The sequence below is a fragment of the Miscanthus floridulus genome, chromosome 2 (genome assembly GCF_019320115.1).
Source record: "Miscanthus floridulus cultivar M001 chromosome 2, ASM1932011v1, whole genome shotgun sequence".
Classification (NCBI taxonomy): domain Eukaryota; kingdom Viridiplantae; phylum Streptophyta; class Magnoliopsida; order Poales; family Poaceae; genus Miscanthus; species Miscanthus floridulus.
The window spans coordinates 150,688,183-150,702,241 of NC_089581.1; the positions used below are offsets into that span (position 1 = coordinate 150,688,183).

At 48.7% G+C, this 14,059-nt stretch overlaps 1 protein-coding gene across 8 annotated transcripts in view; it reads right to left on the reverse strand.

Moving 5' to 3' along the window:
- The window catches only part of LOC136540084 (protein RETARDED ROOT GROWTH, mitochondrial-like), a 30,136-nt gene extending 21,859 nt beyond the window's left edge, over nucleotides 1–8,277 (reverse strand). For all 8 annotated transcript variants that reach the window (XR_010779863.1, XR_010779862.1, XR_010779860.1 and 5 more), the window contains exons 1-4: nucleotides 7,878–8,277; nucleotides 7,491–7,714; nucleotides 7,018–7,166; nucleotides 6,768–6,919 (exon numbers count right to left, since the gene is read on the reverse strand). Coding sequence is in view for 2 of the 8 variants with exons in the window: in XM_066532074.1 (XP_066388171.1) it covers nucleotides 6,768–6,919; nucleotides 7,018–7,166; nucleotides 7,491–7,698 (509 nt within the window). In the remaining 6 variants the exon portion in view is untranslated. The remainder of the gene's footprint in view (nucleotides 1–6,767; nucleotides 6,920–7,017; nucleotides 7,167–7,490; nucleotides 7,715–7,877) is intronic.
- Between the last annotated feature and the right edge of the window lie 5,782 nt (nucleotides 8,278–14,059).

The following is a 14,059-nucleotide window of genomic DNA, read 5'->3' on the forward strand; positions in this document are numbered from 1 at the left end:
TTCTCGTTACTGGTCTAAAGTGTTACAAGTACCAGGTGTGTGACAAAAGTATAGTGGATAACAAGGTGATAGGTGTGAGAAAAACAAGTATGATGGATGGAGACAACAACACAAACAAGGAACCAGACAACACGCGCTAACATAGCTCACTTTGGTCTTCTCTATGTGCTCCTCTAAATATTGTTCTTCTTTTGCCCCTCTCTTTTTTCTATTTTTTTGGCTGTCGTTGTTTTTTTTGGAAAATTTTGACTTTTTTATTTTATTTTTTGATATTTTTCCTTTACTTAGGAGCACAAAAGAAGTAACCACAGAAAATATGAGCTCAACCAAGTGAAAGAAGTGGCCTGTGGAATTTTTAGAAAACTGGATCAAAATCGACAAAAACCTTGTGACCACGAAACAAGGATCTTGTGACCAATTTTTGAGCAATCTAAAAATTTCGAACCCCAGCAAGCTTGGGGATGGACAGATCCAAAAATTTTTTTGATCAATTTGCATATATGAAACGTCGAAAACGAAGTTCGTATACGAAAACTAGACCAGTTTTAAGAATTGGCTCCGAATTAGAGGACAAAACGGGAACAATGTGTGCAAAATTGGTCACAACAGCCAAGATTTGATGGAAACGATGGGGAAAAACACACGAACTAGACTCTAACACGACCTAACCAGCAACAAGACCTCGACCAGGACACAAACTCAACACGACGGACTATGAAACTGAAATATGCAAAGGCTGTGGCGCGGAAGGTTCTAGGATAGGAAAAACGAGTATGGCACTGGACTATGGGACGAATGCGAAACACTCAAACTAGGGAATAAAAGTGAACCTGACGGTATACCTTAGCTCTAATTACCACTTGATGGACACGGGGATCCCGATCTTCCGTCAGGTGATGGTAACTATAGTTGTGGCGGAGAATGACACATCGATCCGGCTTCAGATCGAAAGATCGAACCCTGCAATCTTAGCACCACAGCTCCTCTGGTTATCAACCGAGTCATGGACCAGGTTGACCTCGCCAAGAAGGCTAATCCCTGCATGCGCAATGAAGAACACAAGCAAGAACAAGAAAGAACGCAACCAAATTGCAAATGAATGATTAATCTCATGAGTTGGGGTCTCACAAACCGATGAACGACGAAACTATTCTTGACAGAATAATCTAAGCAAAACCCGAACCCTAATGGAGGGGTGGTGGCTGTTTATGAAGACTCTAGGGTCGTGCAAGACCCCTGGACGCGCCCCTAATAGGCCCAAACTCGATACATAGTCCAACGGACCAAAAGACGGTGTCGCAGCACCCTGGCAGATTCTGGATACTGACTTGTTTCGACGATTTCCGTTGATTCCGAACAGCTTTTGACATGAAACCACTTGGATTGGCTTCCTTATCAAATTAGCTTTCCATCCATATGTGGATCATCGAAAACGGAGTCCGGATGCGTCCTAGGCGACCAGTTTAAGGCAGACTGGTCCTGGAGGCCGAGGCAGACTCAAATTCTTGTTGGACTGGGCCTCCGGCTTGTGTTGGATGTCCTTGCTGGTAATCATCACCTCCACCACTTCCTATAAGTCCTTCATGACCCTCTCCAATGTTCTTAAGCAAGATAACATCATTAGGTAGTAGTCTATTCTCAAAAGTATAAAAAATATCGCTTAAGAACGAGCTCACCTCTAAATTGAGTTGTCGCTTTCGAGCCTGGGTCATTGGACCTTGCATGACGGTTGGAGGATCAGCTGGTACATCCGAAGGAGTGATGTCCTCATCAGGAGTCCTCCTGCAAAAGCCCCCTCATGACAGCATACTGCCAAGAGGTGCGTAAGCTCGAGGACAAATTCTAGGGGATCGAACTACATCACGTCCCTCGAAGGGACAACGATGCCGCCGATTCCCTCGTGAAACTGGCCGCCAGGCGGGATCCATCCCCAAGCGGGGTCATCATCAACAACATCCATGAGCCGTCCGCCCGCATCCTGGAAGGTCCAACCCGAACACACCCCGATGCCCAGCCGGCGCTCGAGGGCTTCGACCCCGACGCCCAGCCGCGCCCGGGGGCTCCGACCCCAGTACCTCTATGTCACCCGCGAATGTCGCCGTACTGGCACTTGATCAAACCGACTGGCGAGTACCGCTACTCGCCTACCTCCTCGAGGAGGTTCTCCCACCCGAAAGGACTGAAGCTCAATGGACCGCTCGATGCGCAAAGACCTTCGTCGCGCTCGGTGACGAGCTCTACAAACGGAGCCCATCAGGAGTACTCATGAAGTGTATCCCCACCGACCAAGGGAGGCAGCTCCTCCTCAAGGTCCATGCCGACATTTGAGGGCATCACCCGGCCCCAAGGTCGCTGGTCAGAAAAGCCTTCCACCAAGGTTTTTACTGGCCCACCGCGCTACGAGATGCGGAGGAGGTCATCCGCAGGTGTGAAGGATGCCAGTTCTATGCTCGGCAAACCCATTTACCAACACAAGAGCTCCAAACCATCCCCATCACTAGGTCATTCATGGTCTGGGGCCTCGACATGGTAGGACCCCTCAAAAAGGCCCCAGATGGTTTCACTCACCTACTCGTAGCGGTCGACAAATTCACCAAGTGGATAGAGGCCAAACCCATCACCAACATCCGGTCGGAGGAGGCAGTCAAATTCTTCCTCGACATCATCTACCGGTTCGGTGTTCCTAACCGTATCATCACTGACCACGCGACTAACTTCACCGGAAAAAAGTTCCTAGACTTCAGCGACGGATACGGTATCAGGATCGACTAGGCTTCGGTCGGACATCCATGAACTAACGGTCAGGTCGAACGTGCCAATGGCATGGTCCTCCAAGGACTTAAGTCACGCATCTTCAACGGACTCAACAAATACGCTAGGCGATGGGTAGCAGAGGTTCCAGCGATCCTCTGGAGCCTAAGAACGACCCCAAACCGATCCATGGGATTCACTCCCTTCTTCCTGGCCTACGGAGCTAAGGCAGTGTTGCCCTCCGACCTCGACCACGGCGCACCAAGAGTGAAGGCTTTCGACTGCGACCGAGCCATGGAGGCTCAACAAGATGCGGTCGACCTACTCGAAGAAGCCCGTGAAACGACCGTCATCCGCTCCGCTCGCTACCAACAAACCCTCCGCAGGTACCACAAAAGGAAGATCAGGGGACGGATACTCGAAGTCAGCGATCTCGTACTCCAGAGGACCCAATCAATGAAGGAAAAACACAAGCTCTCTCCACCATGGGAAGGACCCTATATGGTGATCGAAGTAATCCGACCGGGCACCTACCGACTGGAGGACAACAATGGCAACACTCTCACCAACACTTGGAACATTGAACAACTACGTCGTTTTCCCCCTAAATTTGGTCTAACCACCTTTTTTTAGTTGAACACATGCTCCTGTAAAGAGCACCCTAGCCCGAACACTTTTCAGCCCGGGTCGCTCGGGGGCTCCATAAGGGAACAATAATAAAGATTACCTCCCCTTTTCTTTTTACTATCACATAATTAACAACTTTGTCCCCGAATGGAAACACATTCCATGTCTTTGATTACCCTACGTAACTCTGTTCTTAGTCCCAATCGAACACACCCCGCCTTTCCCTACAGATACGAGCAATCGAGCCCCGCGGGCCATGCCCCGGACTCCCAAGGTCGCACCCTATGGGACAAACGGGTAGGTACGAGAGAGAAAGGATAAGAACGAAGGTTATGCTAGGATATAAATAGAGAAAGGATATCGTGGTTCTGTCACAAGGACAGTACTGATGTATTCATTAATACAAAAAAACTGTTCACACGGGGACTCACCCACAAACTTACCTTTTACATTTTCTACTACTGCAAATACCACTGCGACCGCCAGGGATCCGCTCGGTTCCGCTCCCTCGGCTTCGGCAAGCACAACGGGTACCTCAAGGGCATCGCACCCATAGATGCTCAGTAGAAGAACATGGAGCTCCTGACCTTCTCATGCAGATGAGGCAGCTACCAAGGTAGGAAGCAAAGGGATGCCCCATGTGGGCCATGCCAACTCCATCACGATTGACGAGTACGGGTCCCAGTCGGACGTTTCCGACTGAAGCTCTCCGAGCCCTGTCACTCTAGTCGTCAAGGTAAACACTATCAAACCCCCTCTATTTTATTACAATCATTTCATACATCCATACGCACATTTCATTCCATACGCCCGCGCCTCCCAGATGATTCGGGCCCTGAACTGCCCGGGGGCTTAGGAACTAAGCATCACACGTGCAGCGAAATGCACCAGAACACTCCGTGTTGCGTCACGAAGCGGCGGTTGCCTCATTCAACATGAGCAAACAACAGAGCCAGGGGAGAAAACCATGGATGAACACCGTGTGGCCCTTGCCCGGTCCGACAAACCGGGTCATCTCAACTTTCTTATTCGATCCTGAACCTCTCACCAGGCCCACAGAATCTCCATCGATGGGAGGCCATTAGGCCACCTGAGTCGGCCTCTAGAACAACCTAGGCATCTATCGGGTTGCAGGTAAAGGAGTAGTGGAATGTCACAAGAGGGCTATGCTGACCCCGTCACGAATGATGGACCCGGATTCCACTCGATCACACCCGTTAGCGAACTCACCGAGCTAGTCTTCGAGCCCGAGCGATCGGAACAAGCGACGAAACTCAGCCCCTCTGGTTGTGAGGAACCGGATGGGGTAACACACACAACTCACATCGACCCCTACGAAGGCCCGACAGGGCTCGAGGGCTCAAGCCAAAAATCCAGGGACTGCGACTCCGAACTCATGTAACAGCTTCACTTCCGACTGCGCTCCAAACGACTCCGAACTCGCGTAACGGCTTCACTTCCGACTGCGCTCCAAAAATCCAGGGACCGTGACTCCGAACTCGCGTGAAAACTAACTGAACTAACTACCTCGGCTGCCCAGGCTACGCCAAGGCCAAGGATCCACGACACCAGGACCCACAGGCTCGGTCTCGTCCGTCCCCTGAACTAACCATTTCAAAACTACGGCGCGCACCGACGCCAGGATCAGTGAGCTCTCTCACGACCGAAACAACTCCCTCACCCGATCTCACGGCGCGCATCAACGCCAGGATCAGTGAGCTCTCTCACGCTCGGACTAACTTCCTCGCCCGATCCACGGCGCGCTTCGACACCGGGATCAGTAGGTTGAAAAATGCCTCGGCTGCACAACGACGCCTTGGTTGACAAAAATCCATCTCAAACTTAAAACACGCACACACGCCCGCTAAAACAACACCCCGAGACGGTTCTGCCCGAACCGCCCGGGGGCTCGGGGGCTACACCCGTGGGTGCGCTAGCACGCACCCATCGGCAAGACAAAAAAATCCCCCAGACGATTCTACCTGAATCACCCGGGGGCTCGGGGGCTCCTGTCGGGTTCATAAACCCGGGGTCCCTCAGGGACCGGCTTCTGCGCCAATGCTCGGCCCAAGAGTCTAAAAACAACAGGGCAAAGGAACGGTCCAGCAACCGACCGGAAGGCCAGGCCCAAGAAAAGCAACGCCTGCTCGTCAGCTACTTCGGCCCACCTCTCCGACCGGAGCGCTCAATTCGGGCTTCAGCCGCCTCCGGACGGTCTCTCCAATCAGAAGGCCTGCCCCGAGCCCTACTTCCGACTCCAACCCCGCGTCCCTCCGAACGGGGTTCGTAGGAACCCTGTTCACCGCTCTTCTCCGACCGACGCACTCAGAGCCAACTGGAGCCATCCGACCAGGGACGCCCGCTCGGTAGGAACCAGAAGACATGCGGAGAAAGGCAAGGCAAGGCTCACAAGTCAAAACCACTGTACCAGGGACTATACCTTGCACAGAACAGTACTCTGCAGCCACCTGACACAAATAGTATTATAGGCGCCGACATCTCCCTCTACAGTATTGTAGGGGCCGCTAAAACTCCCATACGGTAAGACCCCCCGCGTGTCTCTGGACATCGATAGCGGTATGAGCACCAGGATTTACCGTACCGGGTGAACATAGCGAGACTCCTCACATGCCTCTAGGCATCAAACAGTATTTACAGGTACCAACGTCCACCATCCCTAAAAAAGGCAGCACGACCTCCCGTGTGCATCTAACATTCTACAGCGACAGCAACAGTGTTGTAGGCGCCTACCACTATCTTGTACCCGTCGGTGTGGGCAACAAGGCTCGGTGGACGCGGGCAACAAGGCTCGACAGCATACGTACCCTGACCCTCTCATTTGAAAAGCCATCTCCTTCATCTATAAAAGGGGGTGCGCTTCCTCCAACAAAAAGGACAAACCGATTCCAGTAGGCCAGAGTTCCTTAGATCGATAGCTCACAACCACAGAACCGCCAGGTTCAGACCGCAAGCACACGCTTGAACACTTAGCTCATAGTGAAGTTCCTGTCACTCTCGGCCCTTCCGGTCGGAGCCGACCGGACCTCTTGTACACCTCATCTTTCTCCTTCCCGTTTGTAACCCCACTGCAAACTTCGAGCACCTGGGCTCAGGAATAAAGTCACCGACCGACTGGACGTAGGGCACGTTGCCCGAACCAGTATAAATCCTGTGTCATGGAATGCTAGGTCACCTCCGATCACAACGTACAACAAAACTACAAATATTCACTAGTTGATCACTTTCTGCACCGACGCACACCTTCACAATCGTTCACATGGGATTCACACATTCTTTGATCCATAAAAAATATTTAACTTCATATATGTTGTATGAGAGATGGAACCATCCTAAATAGGAAGCACAGTACTTGAGTGTCGTAGACATACCTGTCAAAAAGACCAAGTCTGATGATAACATCCACAAGATTCGAATTAGCCTTCCCCACAAGTTGAAAGAGTTTTTTTCTTTGCATGGTGAAGCTGCCAGTTTTTTCCATGACACGATTAATTTCAGTGAATTCCTCAACCATATCATCAACCTATCAAATTAGTATTTTTGGAGTTTAGAACTTCTAGACAAAGCTTTGATGATACTGTCACAACACATAAGTTCATTAACTTCGCAGAATTTTAGTACCTGTCGAATATAATGATCAAGGGCGAGACTTTGACCAAGAACGCTTGAAATTATGCAAATCCCATCCGTGTCCAAACTTTTAAGAACTATATAATCAAGACCTCCTTTCATCAATGTTGTCAAGGATGGTTTCTCAACCACTGCATAATCTGTCCATGCAAAATAGATGGCACTGCATCTTTACAAAGAGTCAACCAGCGAAATTCCAAGGGGCATATGCCAAAGCATCACAGTGACCAAAAAGCAGTGGCAACTTATTTCTGCTAAACAAAAATGCACACAACGCACAGCCTAGGCATGCGATGATTCTCTTTAAGTTGAGTTCTTTCACAGTTACCAAATAGGATCTTGAATATAACAGAAGGCAATTGTACTGTTTTCTGTCCATGCAAATGTTATAGAAGAACACAAAAATGGAGGCAAGTAAAAAGCAGTAAACAGACACAATTTAGCAGTGAGCAAACTGGGCATACCATCTTTTCTCGTCTCTGGAAGCCATCCTGAAGCATGCTTCCTAATTATATCAAGATAGTACTCAGCTTCATGATCAGCAATGCTGAAAAGCACAGCAGAACCATACTGGAAAATAATCTCAGGTGGGAACTCGGAGTATCGAAGCGCAATGTAGTTAAGCGAACAGGTCGGCGGAGGTACAATATCATTCCCATCCTCTGCTTGCATGCTCTTCAGATCAATGCTGCCATGGTGAGGAGGAAAAATTAAAAACACGTCATTTTAGTTCGCAGCGCCAATTGGGCATTGGCATCTCTTCAGAATAGCACGGTAGCACCGAATGTTTCCTCGCTGATAAATCATCAAACACCTATCGAGCAAGCGCTGGAGCGGCGCTGAGTGCTTACCTGGTGGAGAGGAAGTAGGCCTTGATGGGGATGTAGCGTGCCGGGCCCTCGTCCTCCTCCTCCTGTGGCGGCGCAGGCGCCGGGGCCGACTCGGTCCCCGCGTGAATCCAAGCCCAGTACGCTGAGCCGCTTAGGCCGACGAGAAAAGCCTCGAGAAATGCGATACATGAGCGGCCGCGGCGTTGGACCCCGCTGATCTAGCACCAAAGGACGGGGCGCAGCTGACGATGGGGATGGGGACGGGGCGCCATCGGATCAACAGGGCGATGGGGAGGGGGAGCTACCGGATCCTAGGTTGAGGAGGGAGCACCGCCGGATCTAAAAGGCGTTGGGGAGGCCCCGAGATGGCCGACTCCCATGGTGGCAGCGGCCCCTCCCACCGGCGGCGGTGGCGGCTCCATGGCGCCAGGGGCGGAGCTACAGGGTGGTCCCTGTGGGCCGTGGACCACCCTGCGCTCGGCCCAACCAAAGCCCATAGGTAGAGTCAGGACTCGCTCAATCGCTCAGGATCTTCCAGCTGCCGCCGTCAGTTCGTCTCCAATCGTATTGTTTGCTTTCCTTCTTTCGCGTGGTGTGCGGTGCAATTGTGGGGTACTGGGATCGGTGGACGGCCGCGATGCAACTGCTGCCGGCGGCGAGCACTAGTCGGCCATCGCCCATCGGACTCTGACATCGGCATCGCCACGACGGCAAACGCAAAGCAGCAGCCCAGCAGGTACTCTGAATCCTAGCGACTCCAAGACTGAACTGCTGAGCCAACGTTAAATCCTGCTGGCTGCTGAGCCAACGTCTATGATCTATCCCTATTCTCCTTTAGTCACAAGTACATACGTTTCTTCTTTTCCTTTCAGTTTCTTCAGTTTCAATATATGATCGGTTCGGTGATCTGCGATCTGCACAGACAGTCAGACAGGAAAAGTGCACAAGCCATAGGGTATGCAAAACTGATTTTTTAGGTGCAAGTGCAACACTGAATTATTTTATTTCAATATATGATTTTTTGCAGTATTGGATATATATTGAAACATTATATAATTCTCTTGGAGAATTGTTGAAACAAAGAGCGATAAAGTTTATCATTGGTTCTATTTACTTATCAAATTGGTATAGCATTAAAAAAATTTAGAAAATGGATAACCATAGCTACAAATCCTGCCTACGCCACTGCATGGCGCTGGGATCGAACCGTGGCTGTGCCCGCATGGGGGGTGAGGGAGGAGGACCGTCGGGGACCACTCTCGCCGGCGCGCCGCCCGCGGGGGTGCCGTAGCCATGGGGGCGTGAATCAATTCCTACCATTTTTCTGGTGGCGTTCAATGGCTCAGTTTACATCTATTGCACGGTGGCATACGATGAGGTGTGATCTCCTTGGTCCCGCATGGAGTGGCATTTTCAGGGAAAGGGTCAGGAAGCGCCGGGCGGGATCGCACGCTTCGGCGCGTCGGGTACTTGCGGGATCACACAGGAAGGCAGAGTGACCACCCGAAAATTTGTCGCACCATCTCGTTCTTTTAGTTTTGTTCTTTTTATTAGTTATATATAAAATATCTCCTACAATTAAAAAGAACAAAGCGTGGACACTTTTTGGTGCGACAATTTAACTTCGCCTCATCGTCCTGCCTCTCCCGTGCGACAAAATTTTGCGTCGTCGCTCTGCCCGTCCGTGCAAAAAAAAATTTGCCTCCCCCTCGCCCCCGACGCCGCCTCCCACCCCGCGCGACTCCCCCACTCCCTCGACGTCTCCTCTCGCACACGCGCGACTCCTCCTCCTCGATGTCTCCCTCACAGACGAGGCACCTGCCCACCAGGCGAGGGAGCCGCCCATCAGGCGAGGGCGCCGGCCAAGGACGCCAGACTGCTTGCCTCCGGCACGGCAATACAGGCCTCCCACCGCCGGCCACCAGGGCGCAGGGCCCGTGCGCACTCTCTCTCTCGTGGCGACCGCAGACCATCGCGACAGCCCTATGCTAGGTGCCCAGGTTTTCGTCGGGCCCTTCGCCATGTCTTCGGCGGACCCTTTGCCGGTGACAAGCATCCAACAGGTACGCCCATCCCTTCTCTGCTCTCTCTTCTGTGCGAAGCCGAGGACCCAAACCCTAACCTAAGCTATTTGGTGTACTCAGATCTGATCTAATATCAAGTCTACCAAATTTGATTTTCTACAAAAGTTATCAAGTGTGCATATGTCCACCGTGTCCTTTTATTGGATCCGCCCCTACTGTTGGTCTTGGTTTTGTTGATTTGCTCCGTAGTGATGGAGGGTTTAGGGATGAACTACCTTGCGAATCCAACAAAAGCAATTGGATAGTTTGGTAAATCTACTAGCAGAGGCAAGCAGGTATTGTTGCTATACACCTTTCGCTCAGTTTATAATAGAAAAATTGCTGGTAATTTTGTCTCATCATGAATGACATAATGATTTGTACCCATGCCTCCAGCTAAACTATGTACTAACTACTTAATTAAATCTGGCATCTCAATAGTGTCTACAGTTTAATTATTCGTCCATAGAAACAGACCATGTTTTCTACACATTACGATTTGTGAATATATAAATTGTTTAATTATTTGTTCATCCATTACTCAAGGTCCTATGTCTTCTTTGTATTTGATGAAATACCTAACACATGCCATTTTTATATTGCTTGTCTTATAGAATAGCAAATAAAGAATCTTGTGCATGTGCTCAAGGGAACATCTCTGGTTGTCTTCATCCTCTCTCAAACACGATGCAAGTACCTGACAATTATGTTAGTATTAAATAACATATGATCTCCTCAGCATGTATAATTGATGTTTGTTGTTTTTTTCCATTGCAGGAAGGAGCGATTCCTCTCGCTCGTGGTGCTGGTGCCACATAGTAGGTGTCCTTGGAACCCCTCACCCTAGCACCGCTGTTTCAGCCTACCACACGGTTCCAGTAACTGCAGCACCCGCACTTCCATGACGATCAGCATGGTCCGTTCGAAACCCGCCTGTCCGTGCGCACACTAGCCAGGTGAGAAGTTGTTCTGAGTCGTGAGTTCTCATTTGGATGAATTACATGATGTGCTTCTTATTACGTAGCATATGTATCTCTTTGAATTTCTAGAGTGTGCACGTGATTGCAAAGTTAAATGCAATACTTAGCGTTATTTGGCTATATCTGCGAAATCCAGTAGAATTAAGGTACTTTTCAATTTTGAACCACAGATGGTTGCATATGATATCTCAAAGGAGAGGGAAGCTTATGTAGTACTGGATGGGAGTGTTTGCTGAAATCCCCCTTAATTTCACATTACAAAGATTAGACAAGTGGACATGAACAAAAACTTAGGCAGGGGAAATTCAATTTCTGCAAGCAGGAGCAATTGCATTTGCTACTGTTTCTCTATGACACATGTCCATATTTATATTTCTTCCGGCCTTCTAGATGTCCTCTCTTATGCTAAAAATAACAACAATAGGTATATATTAAGGAAACCAGTCCATCATATTATTTCTTGTTGGACTGCATGTTTTTTTGTTGACATGAACTACATTGGAATTTACAAGGAGTCAAGTGCAATAGTATGTTTTTATATTACCTCTACCGTAATGTCAGCATGCCATTGATTATTATCCTTGTTCTATGCTCCTCAAAATGAAGTGATTTATTATAATACTACTTGCAGCCTGATTGGTATTCACCTTCTTATTAGGCTCTGGAAGAGCGAGGTCGAGAAAAATATCTCTTTGTTGAGAGTGTTGATCTTTAGTGATGGAGAAGTAGAACCAAATCAAGAGCGGGTAGTCCAGAATCTACCTTCCTTGGGTTGGGGAGTACGTTAGCTCTCCTTTGATCTTCTTCATGACCTTTTTAAAATTTAACGATGTGTTTAACTGGGTTTTTTTATCGGGTGTAGGCCTGATTATTACCTCTGTGGTTACAGATAAGGAAAGATCTGGTTCACTACTGGTGCATTTTGCTTAGGCAGAAGGCTGATGAAACATATTGTTGCATGTAGTATATTGAAAATCATCTGGAGCTTTTAGATTTCCTTGCTGGTTGGTAAGGCTTCTGGGTCCATCTTCGAGCACTTCATTTTGTTCGGATATCTTCTTTTTAATTTTTGCCTACAATCTCTATAAAGACCAGTAATTGAATAGTTGCCACCGTCAAAGGATTGAATTTCGTAGCAGAGTCACCATGAGTGCCATGAGAAACAAATCATTAACAAACCATGAGTGTCATTTTCTCAGGTGTCCCTTGCACTAGAGCCCCTACAAGAACACTTCGAACACTGGGCTATGACATTACTCTCATATTCTCATTACAATGTGTCAAAAAAAATCAGCACTAACATGGGATACAATGTAAAACCAATTTTGTTGTTAAGGGTTAGTAACAATGATTTGTTTTTATTTTTTTCTTAGCAGGAGCAAGCAATGTTTGTGTAGCAAATGCAATGTTTGTTTTTAGGTTAGTCTCGAAATATTTTGGTCATGTAGATTTTTTTTCCAGTGAGCTTTTGTCAGAACAACAAATTTTGTTAGATCAATCTGTCAGTTGTGTCCTGCTTGTCGCTATGCAGTGTAGAGTTTCTATAAACAGTGAGTTTTTTCGAAAATGGATTAGCAAATATACTACAGGATTCTAATGCACAGATCCTTATTTTCCTCTGGTAAGTAGGACGTTTCAACTACATTCGCTTGTCTACAAAGTATGGTCTTACACGTAAATTCAGTTGTATGTTAGTATCTTTCAATTTATAAAGTGTTTGAGCCGTTGGTTGAAAATTCTTTGGCGTCAAAGCCAAATGTTTGGTTGGCAAGATTTGATTTGCTCAGATAGATTAGTTACGGTGTTGAGACATTACTAGAATCTTTTTTAGATTATTATTGTTGGAACGGATGAATCAATTTTTGTCACCATCACTATTTATGTGTAAATGTTGTTTTTTAACTTTAGACAACGAGGGGACTGTCATTTCAACAACCTCTTAGCTTGGATTGTTCTGAAGATTAAAGAGGATGTAAGGCACTCAATTCTATACCATCTTTTTGATTGCCTCCCTAAATCCAAGTTGGTTTTAACTAATTCAGAAACTATGAATACTGCATATTGTTTTGCCATATTTCATCTGAAAAACAAAATAATTAAAACTAACATCCAGATTCCAGTTAAAAAATTTTTAGAGATGTTTTTTTAGAATGAGCAAATCCGAAAAGGTGGAATCAGGCTATCAGAGACTATCTGTTAACTAAGATGGTTTTTTTCCTTGGGTTGCCCAGAATTGTTGCAATTTTATAGGATGAATGATAGGCAGCAGCTCTCTGTGCCTTGTCGATCGGAGGTTGTAGCTGTGAGAGATCGGTAGTCGGGGCTTGAATGTCGTACGGCGACGAGGCGCGGTGATCGCACGACGAGAGAGAGAGATGACGGCTAGGGTTAGGGTTTTAGAACTCCCGGCTCCCTGAGGGAAGCCGAGTAATGTGATTACTCTTTGCTTAATTGTCTAAGTGTCTTACAATTGATATTTATAGCTAATGGAAATAACTGAAATAATACTATGGGCCTTTAGGCCCCTAACCCCTACGGCTGCTATCAGCCACTAATGGGCCTCCTCCGGCTGTAGGCTAAGCCGGTCATAACATCTCTCCCCGTCTGCACAAACAGCTCGTCCTCGAGCTGGAAGTCGAGAAACTGCTCGCGGAACTCTGGAAGAGACTCCCAAGTGGCGTCGTCGTCGGAGAGGCCTTGCCACTTGACCAGCAGGCGCCACTCACCGCGACGCTGCTGCGCCTGCAGGACGCGCTCTAGATCAGGAAGATGCCGCCCGTCGAGGACCGGGGGCAGCTCGCCGGCTGCTGCACGAGGGTCGCCACGGTGGGGCTTGAGCAGCCCCACGTGGAAGACGTCGTGAAGCCGTGCGCCCTCCGGAAGCTGCAGACGGTAGGCGATGGAACCGATGCGTTCCAGAACATGGAACGGACCGGCAAACTTCGGACCGAGCTTGCGCTTCGCCCGAGGGTCAAGGGACTGAGCTGTCCGGTGGAGCAGGCGCAGATAAACCCAATCCCCGATCGCAAACTCCACGTCGCGGTGCCCGGCGTTGTAGTACTTCTTAGACAGCTCCTGCGCCTAGAGAAGGCGTTGACGCACCTCGGCCAAGATCATGTCCCGGTCTCGGAGAAGCGTCGCGGCAGCCTCGGAACGGGCC